The sequence below is a fragment of the Macrobrachium nipponense genome, chromosome 3, assembly GCF_015104395.2.
Source record: "Macrobrachium nipponense isolate FS-2020 chromosome 3, ASM1510439v2, whole genome shotgun sequence".
NCBI classification, from domain to species: Eukaryota; Metazoa; Arthropoda; class Malacostraca; order Decapoda; family Palaemonidae; genus Macrobrachium; species Macrobrachium nipponense.
The window spans coordinates 36,438,693-36,462,601 of NC_087202.1; the positions used below are offsets into that span (position 1 = coordinate 36,438,693).

General features: G+C 36.3%; 1 protein-coding gene across 1 annotated transcript in view; it reads right to left on the reverse strand.

Moving 5' to 3' along the window:
- Nucleotides 1–23,909, reverse strand: part of LOC135222360 (hemicentin-1-like) — a 453,571-nt gene that overhangs the window by 7,017 nt on the left and 422,645 nt on the right. Inside the window, exons 20-23 of the mRNA XM_064260447.1 lie at nucleotides 23,201–23,234; nucleotides 7,211–7,842; nucleotides 5,339–5,410; nucleotides 1,975–2,102 (exon numbers count right to left, since the gene is read on the reverse strand). Coding sequence (XP_064116517.1) covers nucleotides 1,975–2,102; nucleotides 5,339–5,410; nucleotides 7,211–7,842; nucleotides 23,201–23,234 — 866 coding nt within the window. The remainder of the gene's footprint in view (nucleotides 1–1,974; nucleotides 2,103–5,338; nucleotides 5,411–7,210; nucleotides 7,843–23,200; nucleotides 23,235–23,909) is intronic.

The window sequence follows — 23,909 nt, forward strand, 5'->3', positions numbered from 1 at the left end:
AGGAATCTGTGCCAGTTAGCGTAATAATAAAATGTAAAAGTCAGTTATCACAAGTTGGCATGATAATAAAATGTAAAACAAGTCGGTTATCACAAAACTTGAAATATAACATAACGACACACATAACTAGGTTAAATAAGTACTAAACAATACAGCTCACAAGATTAGTCAAAACAGTCATCCCCCAGTGTCACACTGCTTCCCTAGGAAATGCTTACCTTCCAAGCTAATCCTAAGTGCTTGGTAACAATCGCTGACCTCTGAGACTAAAACGGTGCAATAGTCAAACAATGCAGTGATTTTGAGGATTTTGCAGAACTGCGGTAACACAATATGAAGGGTATCTACGAGCTATAAGGTTGTAATGCACAAATCGAGTTACTAGGATAGTACTAGTTGCACTTTGAAAAGAGCAACAACAGTTATTTAGGCATTACGAATTTACGTTCTCTAGTTAATAATGTTTATCTTTTTCAGAGGTACCTGGTGCTAAAGATCAATCGGCAATCCAATATGTATACCTACTCTTCAGCAACCGACAAGTCCCAGAAATTTCAAGAAGTGTGTAAAATAACTGCCAGGGATCTTAACACTATTAATATAAAGAACACCGACAGTGCAGCTACTTGGAAGCCTACCGCCCATTCACTACTTATCTTCATGCAAAATTATTTACAATCTCTCAACTTTATAATGAATATCTAGAACTATGGAGACTGAGTACCCTGAAAATTTTGACGTTTTTTACACTATGGAAGAATACAGTACCTCCTTCCTTTACCTACAACTTGATAAAAGATAGTACTTTTGTTAACGAATAAACTAGTTTTAACATTGAGCTTCTCTCTAATTTTGCCGCATCCGAACATTAAATAAAAAGCCTTCTCTTGGAGTTTGGTGGCCTGCTAACTTTATCGATTACTCTTTAGTGGGCTTAGTTTAATAGGTCTGACATTTAAGTAATCTATCTGTTAATGTTAAGAATCCAGTGCCTTGTAAAACGAATGAATCTTCAAAACGAATATAGGGTGCAAAAATTAGTAGTTGGTCTACGAAATGAATGAAGCCTCAGAACGTTGTATACATCTTGTGCTATTATTTACCAGCTTCAACGAAAAATCGAGGCAATTCTATAATAAAGTTCCAAAAAGACAAACGAACACACATTTTAATTGATAATTCAATCATTCTTAATGAGGTTACGTTGCTTCCTGTTTACTAGACCTGTTCTAGTTACTCCTAATTTACTTTAGTTCACACTTATTCATTCAGTCGTTAACTGAAAATTATTCATAGTGGCATGATTCTTGAAATGGAAAAACAAATCCATAGTTATGTTTGGGTACACACTCACACACACATATATATGGATTTGTTTCTCCAATTTAATATTGGAAAATCCCTTTAGTCAATTTCACCATACGTGTTTGCCCTAATTACCGTATTATAGACTGTCTTTGACTATACTCTGTTTTTTTTCATCTGTCCATCCGCCTGTGGTGTTTTTGTATGGTAACACTGCGTCCCGGGCTTTAGATAGTTACATTCAGCTTACATTCAACGATTATAATAATATCCTATTTCGAATATTAACGGTGTAATTCGCATACAGTAAATTATTGAAAAACTTTTCAGTTGCAAATGTACACCCAGATATCCTTTTATTTACCTAAAACTTACACATAGCGTAACTGTCTAAAGCCCGGGACGCAGTGTTACCATACAAAAACACCACAGGCGGATGGACAGATGAAAAAAAAACAGAGTATAGTACCTATATAATATTAAGCAACGAGAAAACTCTAGTAACCTACTCTTAACTTTCCTTGGTCACGGAAAATTGCTTACCCGAAGGTCTTTCCTATTTGCTGAATCTTGCAAATTCTGACTTCTTACCTCACATTTTCACAACAAGTTTCATCACTACTTTCTTTAGGGGTAAGTAGTCTCCGCGTCAAAGTTTATTCCACTTACCTTATTTGGTGGGGGCTGCATTCCGTGGAAAGGTAAATTTTCATAAAAAGTTTGTTTGTCATCGTCGGGCGGTGAGGGAACTCCATTATCCTTTGGACCAGTGGGGGCAGGCTTAGGAACTTCAGGATCTATCCCGTGAACAGAGAAAAGGATTAGTCACGAATGCGGCGAGCTGTATAAAGGTGGGATTTACCCATCTTGGATTACTTAAGTGTACGATGAAACAATCCAAGGAAATCTGATCACACTAATTTAAACTGATGAACAGCCTCTTCAGAAATGTTGGAAAGATGAACAGTAAGCAAAGCAAATGTTTGTCAGAACTACGACTCTGAGGATCACAGTTACATTTAGAAACTACTGTACTTATCTAACAAGTCCTCTGGAAAAATCTTCAAGAAAAAAATATAAGTTAGTTTATATCTTAATGGAAGTACTGAAATTGGAAATTTTCACACGAATGAGAAATAAATACAAAACAATAAAATGGGACACGTAGTAACAAAAAAATATATAGTAAAAAGACACGAAGAAGACAAAGGGACAATCAAACTCTCAGGCATTCAAAACATGGCATTTACAGTAAGGTCAAAGTAACGACCGGGGAACTTTATACAGTAAGTGTCTTAATTGAAGCCAAGGAAGGGACGAGCCGCGGCTGATGTGTTGTTTATTCAATGCTGTGGGTGGCGTGTATACGAGGGAATATGATGTCAGCAACATAAGAGATGGGGGAACCATATCTTTCTTTTCACAATACATGCCACTCTTCTCCATGTTGATTTAATTGCACGAGGGTGTGGTTTTACATGAAGCTCACGATAAGCTGTCTCGCATATCTAATGTAAATTTTTTAAAGCGTTCAAAAATTGCTTATAAATATATCAAAAGAGATAGATACGCACAACTGGAATCCAAAAGAAACAGAACTTCAGGTATGAAATATACAAAAACAAATTAATATTACGTGCGGTATAAACACTGAATCAACCCTAACAGAATAATGTGCAGGACTAATATACACACACTTTTTACATACATTAACTACAGTCTATGCAATATTATTACAGTGTATGCATGTGTGTGCTCTTGCAATATGAATGCACATACATACGCACAGTGTAGCAGGAAACAATAATACATACACAAATGAAAAGGTTATCATACACGAAGCAATACACCTTTTAACACCTCTCTCAAAGTAGGACATATCAAGACAGGATCTGTATGCATTCTGAAAGGTATAGGCTTATGCACCGATTACCTACAGCACAAGGTGAGTTAAGCCAAACAAAGATGTAAAATGAAATACTCTACATTATAATAAATAGTAATGTAAATATTAAAAACTTATTTAAATCGGAAAGGAATTTTGGCTCTTTCAACAAACGTTGGTGGAAAATTAACCAGTTCTTACTATCCTTAAAAGTGTGGTCTATAAAGAACGCTGAATGATTACAAAGTTCTCAGACACACTTAGAAATTTGAACACTTTCTAATACTTGTTAAATATCGACTTTAATCTAAAAAAAAAATGTAAAGTAACCATCTTGAAAGAAAATGTCAACTAATCTTTGATGAACTAAAAAAAATCTGAACAAAAATCCATTATAATCACGTGATGTGTATAAATTTCAGAAAAGGCTATTGCTTGACATCTCTGAAAGCCATTCAAAGCCCTCCACATTGTCTTTTAGCGTGAAGTTAAAAATGAAAAACATACACCATTTAACTTCAATAAGTTTGATCCATAAACAACATAGAATTATCATCTCGTGGAATATTCATCCCATGAAAGTAGCGACTGGGAACGTATTTGACCTATAAGCAAGAATATTCCAATTTCACATTTACCAAGACTACTGGGGCTCCTTTGTAATGGTCTGACGAATTTTAATCAGACAGTTCGATTCCAAACTGTTCCAAAACGATCACTGTCAGTCTAGAAGTGGAACACGACATTTCTTTCTGGTAATGGTCTTGCATCAAAGCATTTGCTGCTTTTTGTTCTGCACTTATTCGTACCGACGAATACGCTGACCATTTAGTATATTGATTATCATCATCATGTTTTAACAATGTTGACTAACCATGATATATATGATATGGCGTAAAGATATTACAGCTGTCTATTGGAATGACATTCCATTGCACAAATCTCAATATGCATCTTACATTCACAAGTAACTTCAAAGTCTTGATCCATTCCATAAGTTTTTCATATAAGGACATAAATCTGCGCCATTCTCATTCCAAGGAATTTGAGGCGTAAGATTCCTGTAAATTCTTTTTTTTTCAGAAACCTTAATTTCTGGATTAAGCATTATATAAGTATCCATCTTTGCTTTTCTAATAATTCCTGTATTAACCATTATATAAGTTATCCATCTTTGCTTTTCTAATAATCTTAATTTTTACAATTACATCCAGCAGGAATCCACTATAACTAGAAAAATGTTTGATATATATATTTGCATCTTGCACATTATACATTTCTCTTAATCTTTCAATATAAAAACTCATCACTTCCAAATGCATGGCACAATTCAAATGAGGAATAACCTTTTGCAAACAGAAAATTAGATTTAATTATCTAGCTGCATTGCATTACTTTTTCTGGAAAAAACTAACCTAACATGTCATTCGCATATCAAAACTTCATCATTCCAAATAAATTCTCTAAAGTGGAAGTTTGACTATATGATTAAAAAAACAATAGAAAACACAACAAAATGCATATGAAAGATTTCATAACTTCACTTCAGTAGAAACATACTGCGTACTAATTTTTTATTTCAAACGAGAACCTTCCACCCTGAGTTGACACTTAGATGGATTAATATTTCATTAGAATATATTAATAAAAAGCACAAAATTAAATACTCCTCAGATTTAAAATGGACAGTTTAAGTCAGGGGGAAAATCCCACGAATTTTCACATTTCAATAAAACCACAGAGCAGTTCCCAATCTCTCCCTGGAATTTATCAATACACTTAAAACATGTAGGAGTAAGGTCATCTTTAATCTTTCTAGCAATAACTGATCTGCCTCATGTCAAATTTGCTCCTTCAAGCGATGCTTGGTTAGTAATATTCATGCTATGACGCAAATAATGTCTTAAAATTCATTGATTGACCGAGTTATTTCGACGTGATTTAATTGCAAATGATATCAAATTACTTTTGTTTTTCTTTTTAAATAATTGACCAAATACGATGTGGTAAACCATCAGCTTCAGATATTGCGAGCATTCGCTCGCTTTTCATTATTGGTAAACAAAATTGAGAACACAGCATTAAAGGTGACCTTACTTATCGTGGAGTTTAGAGCTGACCTCATTATCTGTCTATCACTCTCCCTACCTTGACCTGGCTTTTTGCGCTTCCTTCTACTGGTCGGGGCTTCGCTGCAATCAGGCTTGGTTTGTGACACGACTAAAACAAATATAGACAGACAACACATATAGAACATGTTCGCAAGACATGATGCATGCGGAATGGAATAATTTCGCCATATGCCCAGAGAGAGAGAGAGAGAGAGAGAGAGAGAGAGAGAGAGAGAGAGAGAGAGAACTATCTCTTTTTAACTTTCACAGCGTTCACGGTGATAAGAAATCTATAATCAGAATTAGAAATAATAAAAACAAACAGTAATGATTCAGTAAAAAGGTTAAAAAAAAAAGGGGGGGGGGGCGCTCGGTGATGAAACATTGGAGAGAAAAAAGCTACTTCTATATGAAGAGAGAAAACAAAGATAAAGGACGACAAAAATCAAAGAAAAGAACTGTAGCAAAATATCAAACAGAAAAGAAGTGCATAAAAGTCTAAATATAAAGGCAAAAGACAATCTAAAAGGATCTATTACAAAAGAAACGCGAGAAGAATCGGCAGACTGAAAGAGAATTAAAAGAGAAGGGAAAAAAGTTTTCCATCAAAATCTATAAAGGCACAGACGAGGAAAAGTGAGGATTTATGAGGAGATAGAATCAAAATAATAGCAATGTAAAGATGAAATTAATAAAAGCATATCACGAAGGAAGATACTCAAAAGGAGAGTCGGAAATAACAAACAGAATTATTGATTAAATTCTCTGTCCTCTGAGCAATGGCTTGCTACAAATATTAGTTTCACAGATTTGGTTAAAAGAGGGATGAAGCTGTAGATCAGATACATTATAGGTAAAGATTTATTGTTAAAACAAGAGGCATGAGCGAATCAAGCGCCTTATTGCTTGCAAGCTTACAGTTAACGTGTGCTGAGAGAGGCATATTATCACGGGGGGAGAACAGAGTTGATATTTTTAGCTTTAAAGTTATGAACAATTAACTTGCACATTAGGATGTTGTGATTTATATACACGCTCTACAATACATTAGTCAAGCATTTTTATTTTTAAATAACCATTTGTTGTCATTACTCCTGAAATAGAGGTTACCATTAGGAAACATTTTTTGATCGTCATAGCGAAGGAAAAGACAAAATATTGTGAAAGATGCCGAACTGTTCATGCTTAGAGAGAATGCTCTGCTTCTATACGATCTGTCATTTTGTCAACAAGCAAAATCCACTTCATCCCTCTTCGACAAGATTCAGGTATGGAATGAATCAATGTACACTACAAACTGTATTGTCACTGCTATTTGGTAGGAAGCTTTACTTCACTCCCTGCACCCATTTGCTTCGTATGTCAAATTATCCTGGAAATAATGAAACAACTGAAATAAAATGTACTAAACACCCTTAAAAAAAAGGTTCTTTTGACCTTGAGAGAGGATAAAAAGAGTGCTTTACTTTAAAATGATATACCATGGAGGATATCCTAACACCATTTCCTATCGCAACTGTTGAAAGGTTAGTAACTGTGCCACTTGGAGGGTGAAGCATCTAAACTGCAGACTACCTAAATGGTGCAAAGGGTGCTGGAGTGTAGTAAGACTGAGGGAAACACGACTAGTATTTTCTCAACTTTAACTTATATACACTGTTTGGTAATGGTATATTTCAGATATATACTCAAAGTATACAAGCTATTAAATAACCAGAGAATTAAGAACGCAATAATGCAAAATGACATCTGTCTTGTATTACTAATCTGAACAAAATCCCGCCTCATTGTAAGAATGAGACTTTGTGCCATTCATTGTTGTAACTGAGATTTCTATCTTGTTCATTTTGCATCAGCGGTTTAACTCTCCTAAGAAAATGACTACTGAGATGACTAGAAACAAACATACCTGAATTGCCCGAGTGATATTCAAGGTCAGAGGGGTCATTCACAGTACTTTTGGATCTGTGTTTGTGGTTAGTGCCATGGTTAGTCGATGGAAGGGGAGGTGTGTGGGAGGAGGAAGGAGGTCCTGGTGGGGAGGAGCGATTGAGGGTCGAGGATGACAAAGGGTCGCAATCCCCTCTGGGGAAATCCATGGAGTTCTGTCGGGGAAGGGTATGAGATGACGATGTCTTACTATGGATACTGTGGGAATTGGCCCTTCGTACGCCAGTGCCTGGGCGCCGCCCATCCAGAGTAGATGGATACTGCTGGTGTGGGCGGAGTGGGTGGGAGTAACTAGAGGGGTGGTGATTGCCTTGTTGTTGGTGAGAATGGTGGTGAAGCTGTTGAAGATGGTGGTGATGTGATGGAGGAGGAGGAGCGTTGGTCGAAGGAGGGGGCGGGGGAGGGGGAGGCGGAGGAGGGGAGAGGATGGTCATTGTGTTGTTATTGTGTAAGGGTTTAGCATCGTCGACGAGGCTAGTGAGTGAGTTGACGTGTACATGGACCCCTGGTCGGAGAGGCCACTTATGTACTGGTTGGACTGAGGCTTGGGTGAAGGGGTTGTCGGGGCGGGGCCCATTGGTCCCTTCGGGGCTAAAAAATCAGAAGGGGGAGAGAGAGAAGAGCCGCAAAGAGCGAAAGCCCTCTGTCAACATCAACACATCCACAACAACATCAATGGTATTAACTCTAAAAGGGTCGTCAAGAACGCTATCAGCCAACTGTAACTGATACAGCTGTATTTGCTTCTTCAAGCTGCTTCCGAGGGAATGAAGGAATTAGCGGCCGAGGTCAGTCTCTTCTCTCTACCAAGAGACGATGCAACCGTGGATGCTGCATTACACTCTGTTTTGAGTATGGAGTTATTTACTATACTGTACAAACACAAATTTTTTTTCAGTGATTTATTTTAATTTGTAATGTTTTATTAAGGAAACTGATTACTATTATTTTGTAATTTAATGATAATAATAATGACATTTTTGACAGAACACGTTAACTCTCTCGTGAAAGCCAATTTCTTCCTCGCCGCAGCTGAAGCTTCTAATAGGAACCATCACTGAAGGTGGCAGTATTTTTGTCGTTTCAAGCCAGCTGATAGCATTCTAACGACCAATACAATCCTAACTATTACCTAATGTTAATAGTAACAATAACTGCGATGAAGTGTCGAAAAAGCCACCTGTTATTTGTAAAAAGAGATCATCATCTATTTGACTTGTCTGCTACATAACACACAACGGGCAAGGGAACTACGGCTGGCGTACCGGTCTTCAATAAAGAAGAGGGAACTGCAGTTGCACCAGCATATGTGTTGGTGCTTTCGATTGCTACCTTGCAACTATTAATGACATTCTCCCTACCGATGTCGAAAACTGTCCAGCTTTCGAAACAGTAGATAACCATCCAGATATGGGCCAATGAAGGTGTAGGGTCACATTTAAACAACTCTTTGGGGGCTGATTTTCTTTGTGCTTTAAAATAAGTAAACTAATGGCTCGAAACTCGTTCGGGAACCGAAATCATATCGTCTGGAAACTCTTAAAATATTCAACTGAATATATTTAAGGTTAAGAAAATGGGAAATCTGACTTTCTGAGACTTTTTCTAGAATCTGCTCCGAAATCATTTTTACACATAAAACTCTAGACATATGGAAGACTTTGAAGCTTTCAGCTGCGCACCATAGACTTCCCTTAATCTGGATGGAAGATCTCATATCGCTTTTGCTTCAGTCCATCTCCAAAACATCTGATGGGTTTATAACTCATTAAATCAACAAATGCAAAAGAAACTGGAGGTAGGGGGGAATTTCTTAAACTGATACAAGATCTTCCCCCACAAGAAGAATGGAAACATAGACTACACAAAATCTTTCCTCTTTCTCAACTAAAAGATGATTCAATTACCTTGTGCATGGGTAGCAGTACTATCGGAACTTATTCCTGGCGGGAGAATTATTTTAGGTCATGTTTATTAAGGACAGGCAGCGAGGAGGTACGATGCATCAAATGGAAAAGAAAGTTATCCCCCAAAATAGGGGAAAAAGGTCAAAAAATGTACAAGGCGTATTTAGAGATCATAATTAGAGTAAAAGGGGTATATCATTTATAACCATAATACTAAAAGGAGAAGTAGAAGAAACTGCCAAGCGTCACTAGATATAAATCATAATGCAAGAAGCCTCGATACTCGGTAACCGTCTCACGACACAAGCTGGAAAAGTCACACATAACTGTTGCTGAAATTTGGCTCTCGAGTCGTGGCTATGCAATTTGTTTACAAGGCTGTGAGAAATTGCGCTTTCAAATAAAATTGTAATTCACAATTACCATTTGTGAAAGGCTGTTTCAATTTTGAAATGATAGTATCAAATCCTAGTACCGTTTCAGTAACATATATATATATATATATATATATATATATATATATATATATATATATATATATATATCATTCAAAAATTTAGATGTGCAATCCAACGCAAGCTGTAATTGTGTCCTTATCTGGAAATATCTTTTTTTTTTATTCCCAGTGGCGTCTGCAGATTCATACCAAAATACAGTGAAAGATGACAAAACTTTGGGTAAAATACCTGATGGTCAGATGACTGGAAATTTTTTCCATTACTGATTGATTATTGTTTAACACAGATGGAGGATTGGGAACAAAGGAGTAGGGATTATATGGAGGGATTGAATGCATTGCCTTTGCCATACATGTGCTCACACACACATTCATTCCTGGAAACATACAGAGAAGAGTAACATGATAACCAACAGACTAATCCTATTCTTCTTAAAGTAAATGGGATGTATATGTGATGATGTATTCCACATATATACGAGATTTTAGAGAATCAGGTATTATATATATATTAATATTAGTAAAATATATATATATATAGATATATATATAATATATAAATATATATATATGTATTATTATATTTATCCATATGTTTATGTATATGTGCATATACATATAAAAGGTCACACATATATGCATATAAATGTATTAATATCTGCACATTTCATTTCTATAGCAAACATCTTTAAAATGGAAAATAATGGAAGTCAGAATGCTCCTTGCTAAACGTTATTTGGGAATTTAACGGTTAATCTTCATACACGCCATCCTAACCGATTATTTCATTCCTCAAAACAAAATTCAACATACAGAAAGTACAGCAACAATATATGTTATTTTTCTAGAGCTACATGTTTGTAAAGAAAAAGTAAATTTGATTTCATCTAATTCAGTTATACCTAGGATGTAGAATTATCTATCAGATATAGATTAATAAGCTTTTATAAATATCCTCATTCGTTCAGTTAATGACTCGCCTAATGCGTATACTGTTCCACCTCTATAACGAGCTCCGAAAAACTAGCGAGCTGCTATTAAATGGCTCATTGGTGAACAAGGTCTCTGAAAAATATTGTTGTTTACTCTGTGACAGATTTTAGGAAGAAGATTTTAATATAGTGAAGATAATATGACACGATTTTTAACAGATTTTCTCAAAAGATACAATACACAGGATTTAATGTCTCTTTTAAAGCTACCATAGAAACAAGATGTATTATATACACTGCATATGAATATGTAGTGTGTTTTATATAAATGCATACATACATACATATGAGTATATATATACACAATATATATATACATTATATACACATATATATATATATATATATATATATATATATATATATATATATATATATATATCACGGGACAGTAGCTAAGTGCAACAGCAGCGGCGCTATCAGCAGTAGCATCAGCAGCAGCGGAGCTAACAGCAGCAGCGGCATCAGCATCCACAAATACTCACGGACGAGAAGGGGTTGGGCGTGGGGGGCGCTCACGAGGCGACTTCCTTGGAGGGTGGGTGTTCGGCATGGGGTTCCTCGTCCACCTTGTCTGTAAGCACCGAGCCCTTCTCTCTTAGCTATATTAGGTCATGCTTTGGCAGTGGGGAGTGTTTTTTTTTTCTTTTTTTTTATATCTGATCTGTCTTTATTTATATATTTTGTTTGATTTTGTTTTGGTTGGGTGTGAAAAGTGGCCGACTGACTGTTACCAATTTGTGTGCTTGTAAGTCGTGGTGGTGAGTTGTTGTTTTTTTTATTCACTGTCTAAATGCTTTATTCATCACATTTAAAGTGTTCATTCAGTTTGTGGTTACAGCTCTCATCACATGCTTTTTTTTCTATGGAACTTCCAATTTTGCCCTATTTTTATGATAAACGTTCCTGTTACTATCAAGTGATTCACTGCCTTTGAAGAGGAACACAATGCTACTGGCTTGAAAGCCTTGGCCATCCTAAGCAACTACTTTGAACACTCATGCTTTATGTTTTTAGCTACATCATACATCTTTCTCCCTCTAAGCACGGAGGTAAGGGAATGGGCCTCACTGGCCAAAAGAACAATCATTAGGTGATGGAGGAGAGAACGTTACTGAGTTCTGTAGAATTCTGTAAAAGTGCATTTCATTAAGAATGAAAGGATGTTATCTCAGAATCAAGTTAGTCACTTGAAAATTAATATCAAGAACACGTTAGAATCACTTTAAAGAAATACAATAATTCTAGATAATCTCTGTGAAATGAGTTAACACTAAGTGCAAATAAATCTAGGCAATAATATTATTTTTTGATAAATGATGCACAAAAAGGTTAAAAAATTTAATGCATTTGGAATCTTGGAAAAATTGGGAGTAAAAAACTCAAGCTGTTGTGAAGGGACGGTGATTATTTTTTTCCTTTACGACGCTTAATAAATGATGCAGGGAAGGAACGTGCACGAAACACGTATGAGTGCTAATCAAATGTAGAGGCGAGATGTAAAAGGGTACACAATATCTTCAAGATTAAATGTATGAGGTGTCTATGAAAAAATTTGTCTTTGTAAAACATCCATATCTCCCAGTCATACAGACACAAGGATATGAACAAAAATAATACCTAGACTTACACACAGGGATTGGTGACACTTCACATGACACTGAGAACAATAATAAGAAATAGAAGGGTCCTGTATAAAATAAGACAACAAAAAATAAACAAGAAAAAAATATAGCCTTCAATGTGGCTTGGCCACGTTAACAAAAAAGTAAAAATTATATTCATATTAACAAACTCGAAAGGGTTAGTATCTCTTTATGCAAAATCAAGAGGCGACATTCGCTGTTAAAATCCATTCGCTGTCAAGGATATGCAGGGGAAATAATCCAAGACCACAGGAACCTTATCTACGTAATTCAGACTCCAAATTTATATCAGTCACTCTATCCCTTCGCTGGTTCTAAAACTTGAAGCCATCTGAATTGGGGAATGTTAATTTCGTATGACTTGAATTTTGATCACAAGAAATCAAACGTCTTATTTTTACTCTCTGAGTATCTGCTGGAGAAAATCTCCATCAGAATTCATATCAGCGTGTAAAAGTGAACGCTGCTATAGATTAAATGAGACTTTTAGTACAAATCAAGTCCTTTCAGCGAAAGGTTCAGCTTTTTTCATCAAATTGTATCCTTAGTTCGAAGACCAACACTTCCAATTCTCATACTATTTACTAGACGAGGATTTACAGTTATCAATCATTTGCCAGCGAGATCAAAATTTTACATTCTCACTAGTATGATTCTTACATATAATAAAACAACAAAACAGGAATAAGTTTCCTTAAAAAGAAAAAAAATACAAAAAACTTCCTGTATCAAATGTTCTTGGACCAATTTTATGAAAACTAATACAAAACTATTCATGTTACAGAAATGATGTGTTATTTTTCAGAGCATGGACATGCTTACGCACACACACACACGCACAAAACAGACATACCTAAGGCAAGCGGATTGTTGTTATACATGCACACACAAGCTACCTCAAAAATGCAGACGAAGGAACATCAATATTCATTATCCAAGAAATAAGCGAAACGGGCAAGGGTTACATTAAAAGTTAATTTCCCTTTTCGTATGAATTCTCTCTAAACCCTTGGATAATGAATAGACCAATAAATGCTCCGGACATGAATACATACATAAAGACTCACGGGACGGGAAGGAGGATGGGCGGGGGGAGGTTAAAAACCCTGGAGGAAATTCAAGTTAAAAACAGGATTTGTGGGTTTTTGAAGGATCAAATAAGGATTAGAGAGGATTAAATGACAACGGATTATTATTTTTATATTTTGTGAAGCGTGGTATTTTTTCCTTCTGAAATATTCAACAAAATATGCTTACCGTTAACACAGAATATAGAACTCCTGCATTTACAGAACACCAATGATGATTTAACTTAAAAAAAAAAAAAACTTTTTTTTCGAAAGCAGTCAATTCCAGTTTCATAAAAGCAGACGCATAATCATCCGATTAACAATACGAAAGGAAAAGAATTGAACTCGAATTCTCACGTTGCTTTCTCACTGGAAATTAGGCTCTGCATAATCAACTATCGGAAATGATGAGAGGCCATTTTTCGAAGGCTATACATTTTTTTTCTTCATTTTTTGGTTTTAGAATGAGCTGACGTCAGATACCCTCGATTAACTGGAAGCTAAGCGATAACTTATTCGTTCGTAATTATCCTGAATGTCCTTTGTCAGTACCAATGTACCGGTTGGGGTTTTTGCTTTGTTCTTTATCCGTAAAATGAATGCCTTTTCTAACATGGAATCATGAAAATAGCAGAATAAAAAATATCTGTTTGCCATTCTGGAATCAATAATAAAAAGTTTAATAAGCAGCACATCGAAATGTCAGATAAAAGTATATGCATCCTTTGCTATATTACAAAGACAAGACATTTAGGTCACACGAGATCAAACGACGTCTATTGGCAGTTTAAAATTCTATTATCTACTGATAAATCTCGTCAAGTCTTAATCAGTCTGCATTTTACTCTCCTCAAAATGGGCTATAGGAAGGACGTAACAACTGAAAAAAATTCACTTCAAATAAAATACATAAGTTTTCATTAAGAGGAATTACTGCCGCTAACCAATATGAATATCGAGGCATTCGAATAAATATACAATGCACAACGCAACATATCTACCTAATTTAACGCTGTTTTGTAACTCAATCTCAAATCTATTGATTCCTTAAAACCATATGATCTCTGCTATGATTTTGGTCGTTGGAAATAAAATCATAAAACTGCCAAGTTCACAATTACGTAAGGAATATTGACGATCGAGATTCTGAAACAATAAACAACAAAGTCGGGTCGATCCCACACTTTTTCTTTTTTCATGAGGGGTGACTCTTCCAGCTTGTTCTTTAACGGTGCAATCAAGTGTCTTTACCTGTAGAAGGGAGTGCTTGGTTTTCCTGGGTGCTAAAGGCGGTTGTAGGGGGGGGGGGGGGGCTTGTAGGCGGAAAACTGAGGGGTACAATGGGTGGGAGGACCGAGAGAGAGAGAGAGAGAGAGAGAGAGAAGAGCGCATGGGATATGAAATGAAATTTAGATATGAATGAGAGGGAGGAAAGGAAAGAGAAAAGGTTTTCAGAGATGAAAAGTATCAACTTGATGAATAAAATTAAGCCGAAAGAAGACAAAGACAAGATGAAATAAACAAGAATCTGAGTGAGGAATAATTATAACGGGAATTAAATGGAAACTGGAGATACGTATATATACACGAAAAGAAGTAATAGGTAAACGCATTAAAAAGCTAGGATACGCTGCTCATTATGAAGGGCTGCAAATAGAATGAAACTGTGCAATCATGGCGTAAGAAAACAGCTACGACTATGGAAAGGGAAATGAGACCTTGAGAAAAACAAAATTCAGGACAGACACTAGAGTGCACACTGTGCTAAACTAATTGAAAGGGGAATGTTCAAATCTAAGGAAAGAGGAGATAAGACTAGTTGGAGAGAGAGAGAGAGAGAGAGAGAGAGAGAGAGAGAGAGAGAGAGAGAGAGACTCCATTAAAGGAACAACAATCACTGACAGATTAAATACCTAGGAATAGGGGGACGGAAAAACAGTTTTAGAATTAAAAAAAAAACCTAAGGGGGCGGGGGCCGGTAATTGGATAACATATTTCTCGAGTGGTGCTACAGACACTTGTACAGTAATCTGTTTTACAAAAAATGCGAAGGGATGCGGGCTCTTGGATATATGGATTAAATAAATTTATTGACTGGAAAACCCGCACTTAAACTAAAAGTAGCCTCTATAACAATAAAAGATGAATTTAAATGGGGTTGAGATAATGCGTGGTGCGTGCAATGAGAGGAATTCTGAAACGATGTAATACTCTTAAAGAGAAATCATTTCCATGTCTTTTCGGAAACGAGTCAATTCGGGAGTTGCATAATCAGTGATAAACACTATGCAGTAATAATCTTGCGCTTCCTGCCGGTAATACGCACAGAATAATTTATAAACAAATCTGAAACAATATATTTACGGAATCGGTCAGTGGGCCAGGCAAGCCAAAAGCCTTTAAAATGTGATAAAAGTACAAACATTCTCTGATTAGGATAGCAGTCTTCTACTAAAATTGGAGACAAAGGTTAGGCATATTACTTTTTAACCCTTCTGCTCAAATCCAAACGGAAATAACATAAGAATTCTCACGTGAGCCGTTTCTCGTTCATATCCGTACACGTCTTACATTAAAGTATGATTTTCAGTAATTCACATTAATTAGATGAGACCATACCTCGCTGGGGAGTTCAAGGCCAACGTTTTGTGAGACTTGGATTCGAGCTATGATTTACTGTTCTCTAGTTAATTAGGAGACCGACTTAATAGAGATTTATGATATCATGCATGGAATTTCGAAAACGGGAACGTTGTTCTACATAATGGTTTGACCAGAAACAAAAGAAAGTGAGTAACATGGTCCGAAATTTTTCGCCCTTATTAACAGTGCTTTTAAAACTCTGGTTAAGCATAATGATTGACGGGCAGCAAGTTCATTCACTTCCCGCAAATTTCACGTATGTGTAATCAATTATTCATTGCACGAGAGACTCGTTCAGTGCCGAGCTGTGCTGTAGAACCGGTATAAGTTTCCGAGAATGAATCTAAATCTTCAGGGAACCTTGGTGCATCATGGACCAACAAAAACGACGACAACAACAAGAACACGCAGCTCAAGAAGCACCTCGAGGAGTTAGGAAAGACTCAAGAAAATGACTAATAGGGAAATCGCGCCAAGACCGTCAAACCGCACAGTCTTCAAGACGTGCGTCAAGAGAAAACCAGGTAGCCACTTCAAAAGGTGAAACGAACACAATTCAGTTGACAAAAAGCCAAGACCTACAAGAATCTGGAGAAGACATGTTGACAACATAGGGAGGGTCATCTTCAGTAGAGAGAGGTTTCCGATTCTGATACGTGACTAGAGAGGAGTGACCCGTTCTGTCTTCTGTAGGACAAAGGCGTTAGATAGACCCTAAGGAATGCCGCAACCTTCGGTCTTCGCGTCGAAGAAATATCAGCTGCAATCACAGGAGAAAAAAGGGACATTAATGTTGAAAGATCTCTGGTGTCATCGAAAGGGATGTAACTTAAAGCAGTATTTGCCTGCTGTAGCTACCGATAAACGCTGCGAGTGGTACATGTAGCGGAATAACGAAGAGCAAATGAAGGAAGACACCTTTGGTTTTTCAATTGTCTGACCATATTAAGAATTTACTTTTTATTTCCATATGTAAACCATATTTACCTTTCAGAAATTTTTCATCAAAATGTACAAAACTAGAATTTGACAACTACTGCGAAAAACTACCAGAATAGTTATATTGAAATATCTATCTTAAAAACTAGCAATTGGACTAAATATGAATTTCAATAATATTTAAAGCTCAAACAGCACTCTTAAGGAAAGAATTCACGTAAGAGCTCACGCCTCCCTTCAGTTGTTGCATAATACTTACGTACATGCATAATGCTTACCCCCGTAAGAGAGAAGGGCCGTCAGTGCACCTCACGTGGTGCATTGTAGGCATTACTAAAGGTTGCTTGCAGCGTCCCTTTGGCCCCTCGCTGCAACCCTTTCCGTTCCGTTCATATTCTCTTTCTTCCATCTTACTTTCCATTCTCTCCTAATAATTATTTCAAAGTGCAGCTGCAACGTTTTCCTCTTGTTACACCTTCCAAACCTTTCCACTGTCAATTTCTCTTTCAGCACTGAATGACCTCGTAGTTTCCAGCGATTGGCCTTTGGTCGAAATATTTTTTATCCCATTCCATTCCAGAATGATGTGCGGCTATTTAAACAATACTGTATGATTTATTTATAGTCTACAGCAATGTATTGCTATTGCCTCTTAGAATATTGTTTCTTGATATTCAACCTCAGTTAAGACCTTAGAAAAAAAAAAAAAAAAAAGGCAATGACTTTTACTGATTTGACCTTGTGTAATTTCGGACTTGATGGCTGACGACTTTGACGACAAATAATAATTCTGATAAAGGATCGATTATTCATTTCCTAGATTATGAAGGTTACAAGCAACCCTGGCAATATAATTCTTAACGATTATCAAGAATCCACAGTAGATTTAACAAATTAGGTTTAAAACCTTCGTGAGGTCACTGTTATATATTTAATGCAGTTTTATTCGACGCCATCAGAGGGAATGATTGTACTTTTAATTTGCAAGCTCAAGTATTACTAAGTAAAGGATCCATATTAATGTTGGAGCCCTGTAGAAGAGACATTCGCGTAAAATATTTAGTTTTCACAGAAAGGAACTTAACGATACTGCATTGAGGGTAATTGCAACCGAAACTCAGCGTAGCGAGTAACAAGTGTTAAGTATAGGGTGATATATGAATAATTAAGATCTCCAGAATGAAGTCAAAACACATAAAAAGAGCGGGATAAGGGAAAATTATGACAAAAATACAATACAGTAAGGATGGAAATTGAAAAATTCCTAAAAACCGCTGCATGATTGCTTAAAATATGGAAACAATTGGAAAAGGTGAAAAGTGTGAAACAATACTCCACTGAATAGGGCTGGAAAAATTTAGAAAAGGGAAAAATATAAACAAGTTGAATTATTGCTTAAGGTGCAGAGGGTTGAAGTGTATGACTTACACACTGAACATAATGCCTGTTTATGTACTGAAGATGGAATCTTGGCGCATGAATTTTTCAAAAATCTTCATAAATAATTATCTAAAAGTTGTACGTTTCAAATATAAGGCGTTTCAAGGAAATGTCACCGAGGTGAGAGAAAGTTGAAAATACTTTTTCTTTGATTTTCGTTGGACAAGTAAGCCTAATATTCTGACTCAGTGACTCTATTCTCCGGTCTAAGTTGTCGGAGATACTCAAGACATCACGGGACTTGACTAATAATACGCACAACTACAGACAAAAAAAGAACAGACATGCACACGCACTTACAGACGTATAAAAACACCCGTGCACACGCACGCAAGATGCACTGTGGGCACGCACACGCACTTTTTTGTTGTCGTGTACGCTTAGACTGACACAACGTATATACGCGCACGCAATTCTGTACATTAATGATCTAATATCACTAGACCTCTTGAAACTTGTAAGAGGGCGATAGAAAAGCAATGTGGCAATTCGATGATCACAATGTGTTTGTGAATATAAATACATATACACGCACGTGTAAATTTAACAATTATACAGACAGCATGTAGCTACTGTTTTCAACAATTTATTCTTAGCAACTATCTACAGACAGGGCGGAACTTCTCTACGAATGAAACAAATGACAGATGAACATCTTTATCAAAATAAGCTATTCGAGAATAGCTCTTTGTTCTGTTGCCTAAGGCTGGCCTACAGTGACCTACAATGACCTACAGTGACCGTTTCACCATCTTTTGACAAAATGACTAGAAGGTACTCAGCGTTGGTAAGTCGTTTAGAACCCGGCCGTTGGGCGCGACGCAACTGCGGTGGTGATAGTAGTGGTGATTATGGTGGTAGAAGTAAGGGCGTGAAGGCGTGCTTATTATAGTAGGGCGGTTGTGAGGGCGTGGGTGAGTAGCACAACTACTGGCGGGGGTTGGTCTGTGGGCGTCTGTTAAGGGGGGTATTAACCAGGCGTGGGTCACGTCTTCCCAAAGCTGGTGGCGATGGTGGAATCGGCTGGAGGAAGCAAGTACGGGGAACGAGGTTGGGGGGAGGGGGGCGGGTTGGTGTTTGCAACAATAAGCATAGCAGAGAGAGAGAGAGAGAGAGAGAGAGAGAGAGAGAGAGAGAGAGAATAAAAAAAAAAAAAACAAAGGATGATACAGGCACAGGGAGTTACGAAGCAACAACAGAGAGAAACGAAATTCAAGAATGAAATGAAAAGGGCGAAAAAACAAGAGAGGCAAACAAAGGTGATTAAACAAGAAGAGGGGAGAAGAAAGAAACGAGAGGAAATAAGGGTGAAAATATTTGGATAAAGAATTGAGTAGTGAAACGACAGGAAGGATTGCGAGGAGAATATTAAAGACAAATAAAAGAAAATAAAGCAAAAAGGAATAAAACGGGAGGAATTTTTCCAATTGATGATGATATCGGATGTCATAAAATATAAAGATAGAATTCGTTTATTTGTATGAATTGAGAAAGGAAAGAGCAAAATTGAAATTTAAGCAAAACGAGAAAAGGATAAACGTCCAGTAAAAAGGAACACGAAATGTCCAGCAGAAGGAAATGGGAAGAACAAATGGGAGGAAACAGGGACAGAAGTATTGAAAATCGAGGAATGAAGGTTGTTGAGGGTTAAGGAAGAGAGAAATCAGAACGGGGTTTCAGACATATCAATCTCTACAGAGTTCTGGAGATAACGAAATGCTACTCTCTAGTTTCAGTGAGGACAATTTGTCCAAAATATCGAATCTGGCTCAGAAATAAAAATGACAAGAATTTCTATTCACTCACAATGGGTATAAGGAATATGAGAGCTCAGGCAATTATCTATATGATCATAAGTAATAACAGATATTCACAATAAGCTGAAGTAGGGAAGCCAACTGACTAAACTGAAAAAAAAAAACCTGGAATGGTCACAAATCAAAATGCTAAGAAAAGCTAAAATGAAAGTTTCAAAAGAAAGCTCTTTTGCGGTTTCACTACTGAAGGGGAAAATTGTTTTGGATTTGAAATTAAAGCAACAACTGCGGTCGACAATAAATAATATGAGGAACCAGCGTTTGTTGTTACGCTTTCATCAGGTCCTTATAAACCTTGCACTTATCCTCGGAACCAACATCGTGAGGCTCTGCGGTGATACTCTTGTCTCAGCGATTTTTTCAGGGGGGGCAAAAGTGTTGGTCTATGTGCAAAAATGAAAGCAATTCTTAGATGAAAGCCTGCAGATCTCAACAATTACAATGGGAGGAGGATCAGAATCAAGTGTCACACTAGCATTATTTTCGTCTGTTTCTTCTTAATTCTTTATCTAAATTTATTTGAAGAGAGAGAGAGAGAGAGAGAGAGAGAGAGAGAGAGAGAGAGAGAGAATGTGTTTCTGAGGTTATTCTGTTTGCCCCATAGATTCCAGATGTTTTGCAATTAGTTAACCTTAAAAGACAAGGTCCGACAAGCTGCGACGTTCTATTTACGTCATACTGGCTAGAAAGAATTATGTGGAAAACCCCATATTCCTTCACTATTAAAGCTTATACCTCAACATACTTCAACAGTATGTCTGACTCTAAGTACAAGTAAGTAGTACGATTCAGGCTTGAGTGTTTATATGAATATACACAGGTATTTGAAATATAGGCTGCATGTACAAATTGGGAGCTAGGGCTTTCTGAACCAATTTTGACCATCTGGATATCATATCCAGCTTCAACTTATCACTTGTAAAAACATGATTATAAATATGTTGATATATATTAATCACGTAATACTGCAGGCTGTGAAACATTGAAATGAATAAGTGATTAGAAATTAACTTTAACGAGCGAAGAGAGAAGTGAAAATATGGCGCTCACAGACGAAAATAAACGTAACGGCCGATCTGAATTTTCTGAACCAATCGACATGATTCCCTAAGGGACAGAATGATACAGATTGACATAGAAAAAAAAGAAGGGCCAATAAACTATTACCAAAGCAGGGAGTGCAGAAAGAAAAACTACTCCGGCAGTTTGGGACGTACTAGGTCCTACGACGAAGGGCGGGGGAGATGTGCCATGGGCCACACAAATGAACGCAAGGACAAAATGGTAAAATAAAAGCGGACAAAATAGAGACAAAGGCTTTATCTTGCAGCTGTGAATGATTAATAAATTTCTACGGTGCATGAAATTCCTTGAATTCGAATACAGAATATGAACGAAAACGGAATTCTTGGAGTTTGGGGCTTCGGGGAGAATTTTCCTCTTTTCCAAAATACTGTTGGAATTATTCTCCTTATACATCTGGACGAATCCTTCGAATATAAGAATATGCTATACAAAAAGTATTTGCTATGGTAATTAGATGTCACTATTTGTGTTTGGGAAATCTGTTTTTATAATATTCGTATTCAAAGTGTTCAGAATTTTTTTTTCTCAAAAGGCTAAGAATCCGGTCTTTAAAAAGTGAGAGTTAAAGAACGAGACAAAATCCACCACTTAGAAATGGATGAAAATTTCCAACGCAGTCACAATCTCACATTTATTAGAGAGAGAGAGAGAGAGAGAGAGAGAGAGAGAGAGAGAGAGAGAGAGATACTTTGGAAAGAAAAAGGAAAACATTGTGGACTACTGTGGGAGAGTGTTGCAAGTACTGTATCCCTTGACTTCTTTAATCATCCAGTTATCAAATACAAAGCATCATAACCTTCATTATCTGCTTAAACACGAAGAAAAAATAATGAATTATTTAGTCTTCAAAGACTTCCAACATCAAAGTTAAGACTCCGCTTTAACTCCAGTCTTGTGCCGTTATCTCGAATAACAAAGAAAAGAAAGAAAAAATTTTCCTCGAGCCTCAATGGATTGACAATTCATTGGTTCTCTATGAATGGTCTTAAGTGAATTACTTAATGAATGAATGAATTACTTAACGGAAGAAAACGAGGGACGGTGGGGAGCGAGGGAGCATAACTTAAGCCAAGCAAATAAAAATAAGAAACGAAAAATCAAAGAAGCAAAGTTGAGTAAAGCAAATGTTCATAGCAAAGGCGACTTAAGTGATTATTTCAAGCTGAGCAACTCTGACTTACGGAGGAATTCAGCTAATCAAAGTTAATATAGGTTGCTCCTACAAAGGGTCACATGATTTTGTTAGAATCTTTAAATATTTATAGACATTGTTTCATATATACACACATACAACATATATGCATATATATGCTTACATTTATCACATTTCATATTATATAACAAGGTGGCTTTTCCACAGAGGTTTTGGTATATACATTAATATATGCATGGGGTTCTTTTTATTGCATAGAAAAGCATTATTATTTAGAATGTTAAAAGTAATATTTTTTTCTACGATCATTATATTGCTTGATGAGAATGAGTACCTCCTGAAGCGATATTACCCATGCAATGGGGGATTGATTTTTTTTTATCATTATGGAATACATATGAATATCATAGTCATGAATATTAATGCATCTTTTTTCTAACTTACATCTATCCATGCAAATCAAAATCTTTAGGATTTTTTCTGTATTTTACTTCTGAACTTTATTATGATACTTGTATCCTCTCATTCGTTACATTTTACAACTGAAATGATGCATGTCACATCTACCAAAAATAAATTAAATGAACCAAAATCATTTTAGGCTACACCTCAAAAAAATGAAATCTACAAATTACAAAAAACTAATAGATCTACAAAATAATCTACGAATAATATATATAAATATCAATTGGGCAGATTTGTCTTTGGGAAAATATGATAGCAAAAATCAATAATCTTCTATCTTCAATGAACCGACAAACAACTACTGAACAAGGAGACACAAAAATTCAGAACTTACTTCTCTCTGTCCTGCAAATGCGCTGTGCCGTTGTCTAGTGTTAGCAGGGGGAAAGAAAAGAAAAGAAATACGACCTAATTATCTTTCGGGACCTTATTGCTAGGTGTCATTAGCACAGCTGAGGCCACTTTCAAAACAATGAGCTACACGTGTTATGGAGTAACCATTCAATTGAGGCGTCTATTTTCCTGTTGTTCCTGTACCGGTCTACACTATGAACATGTCTATGGAAATGTTCCAAGCATCTTGCGTTGTATATATCCGTTGTGTAGACTCTAGGTGTGCTATAAGATGTTAGTTTGATGGTATAACACTTATCTAGGCAAAACATCTGCTGTATATGAATCACTTTCATGATCAATGTGCGATATTTCTGGATGCAACCTCTGCTCTAATGCAGAGGTATTTGTTAGCCTGTTTCTCTGCTTCAGTGTTTAGGATCAATATTCCACTTAAGGTAAGACTGCTGAAAACGCAGTTTAATGTAAGCCAAATGCGATTTAATGTTAAGTCGTGTACCTATATAGCGTATGTTTGCATAAATGAATAAAAACATGTATACATTTAAATATACAATATTGATTCAGTTATATGTGATTTTGTGCTTTATATACAGCAAGATTTTTGTTTGTGTTACTGTAAAAAAAAGTAGCCTTCACGCTTGTGATGCCAGTTAGCTATCTAAACGTAAAAATCCAAAACTACACAC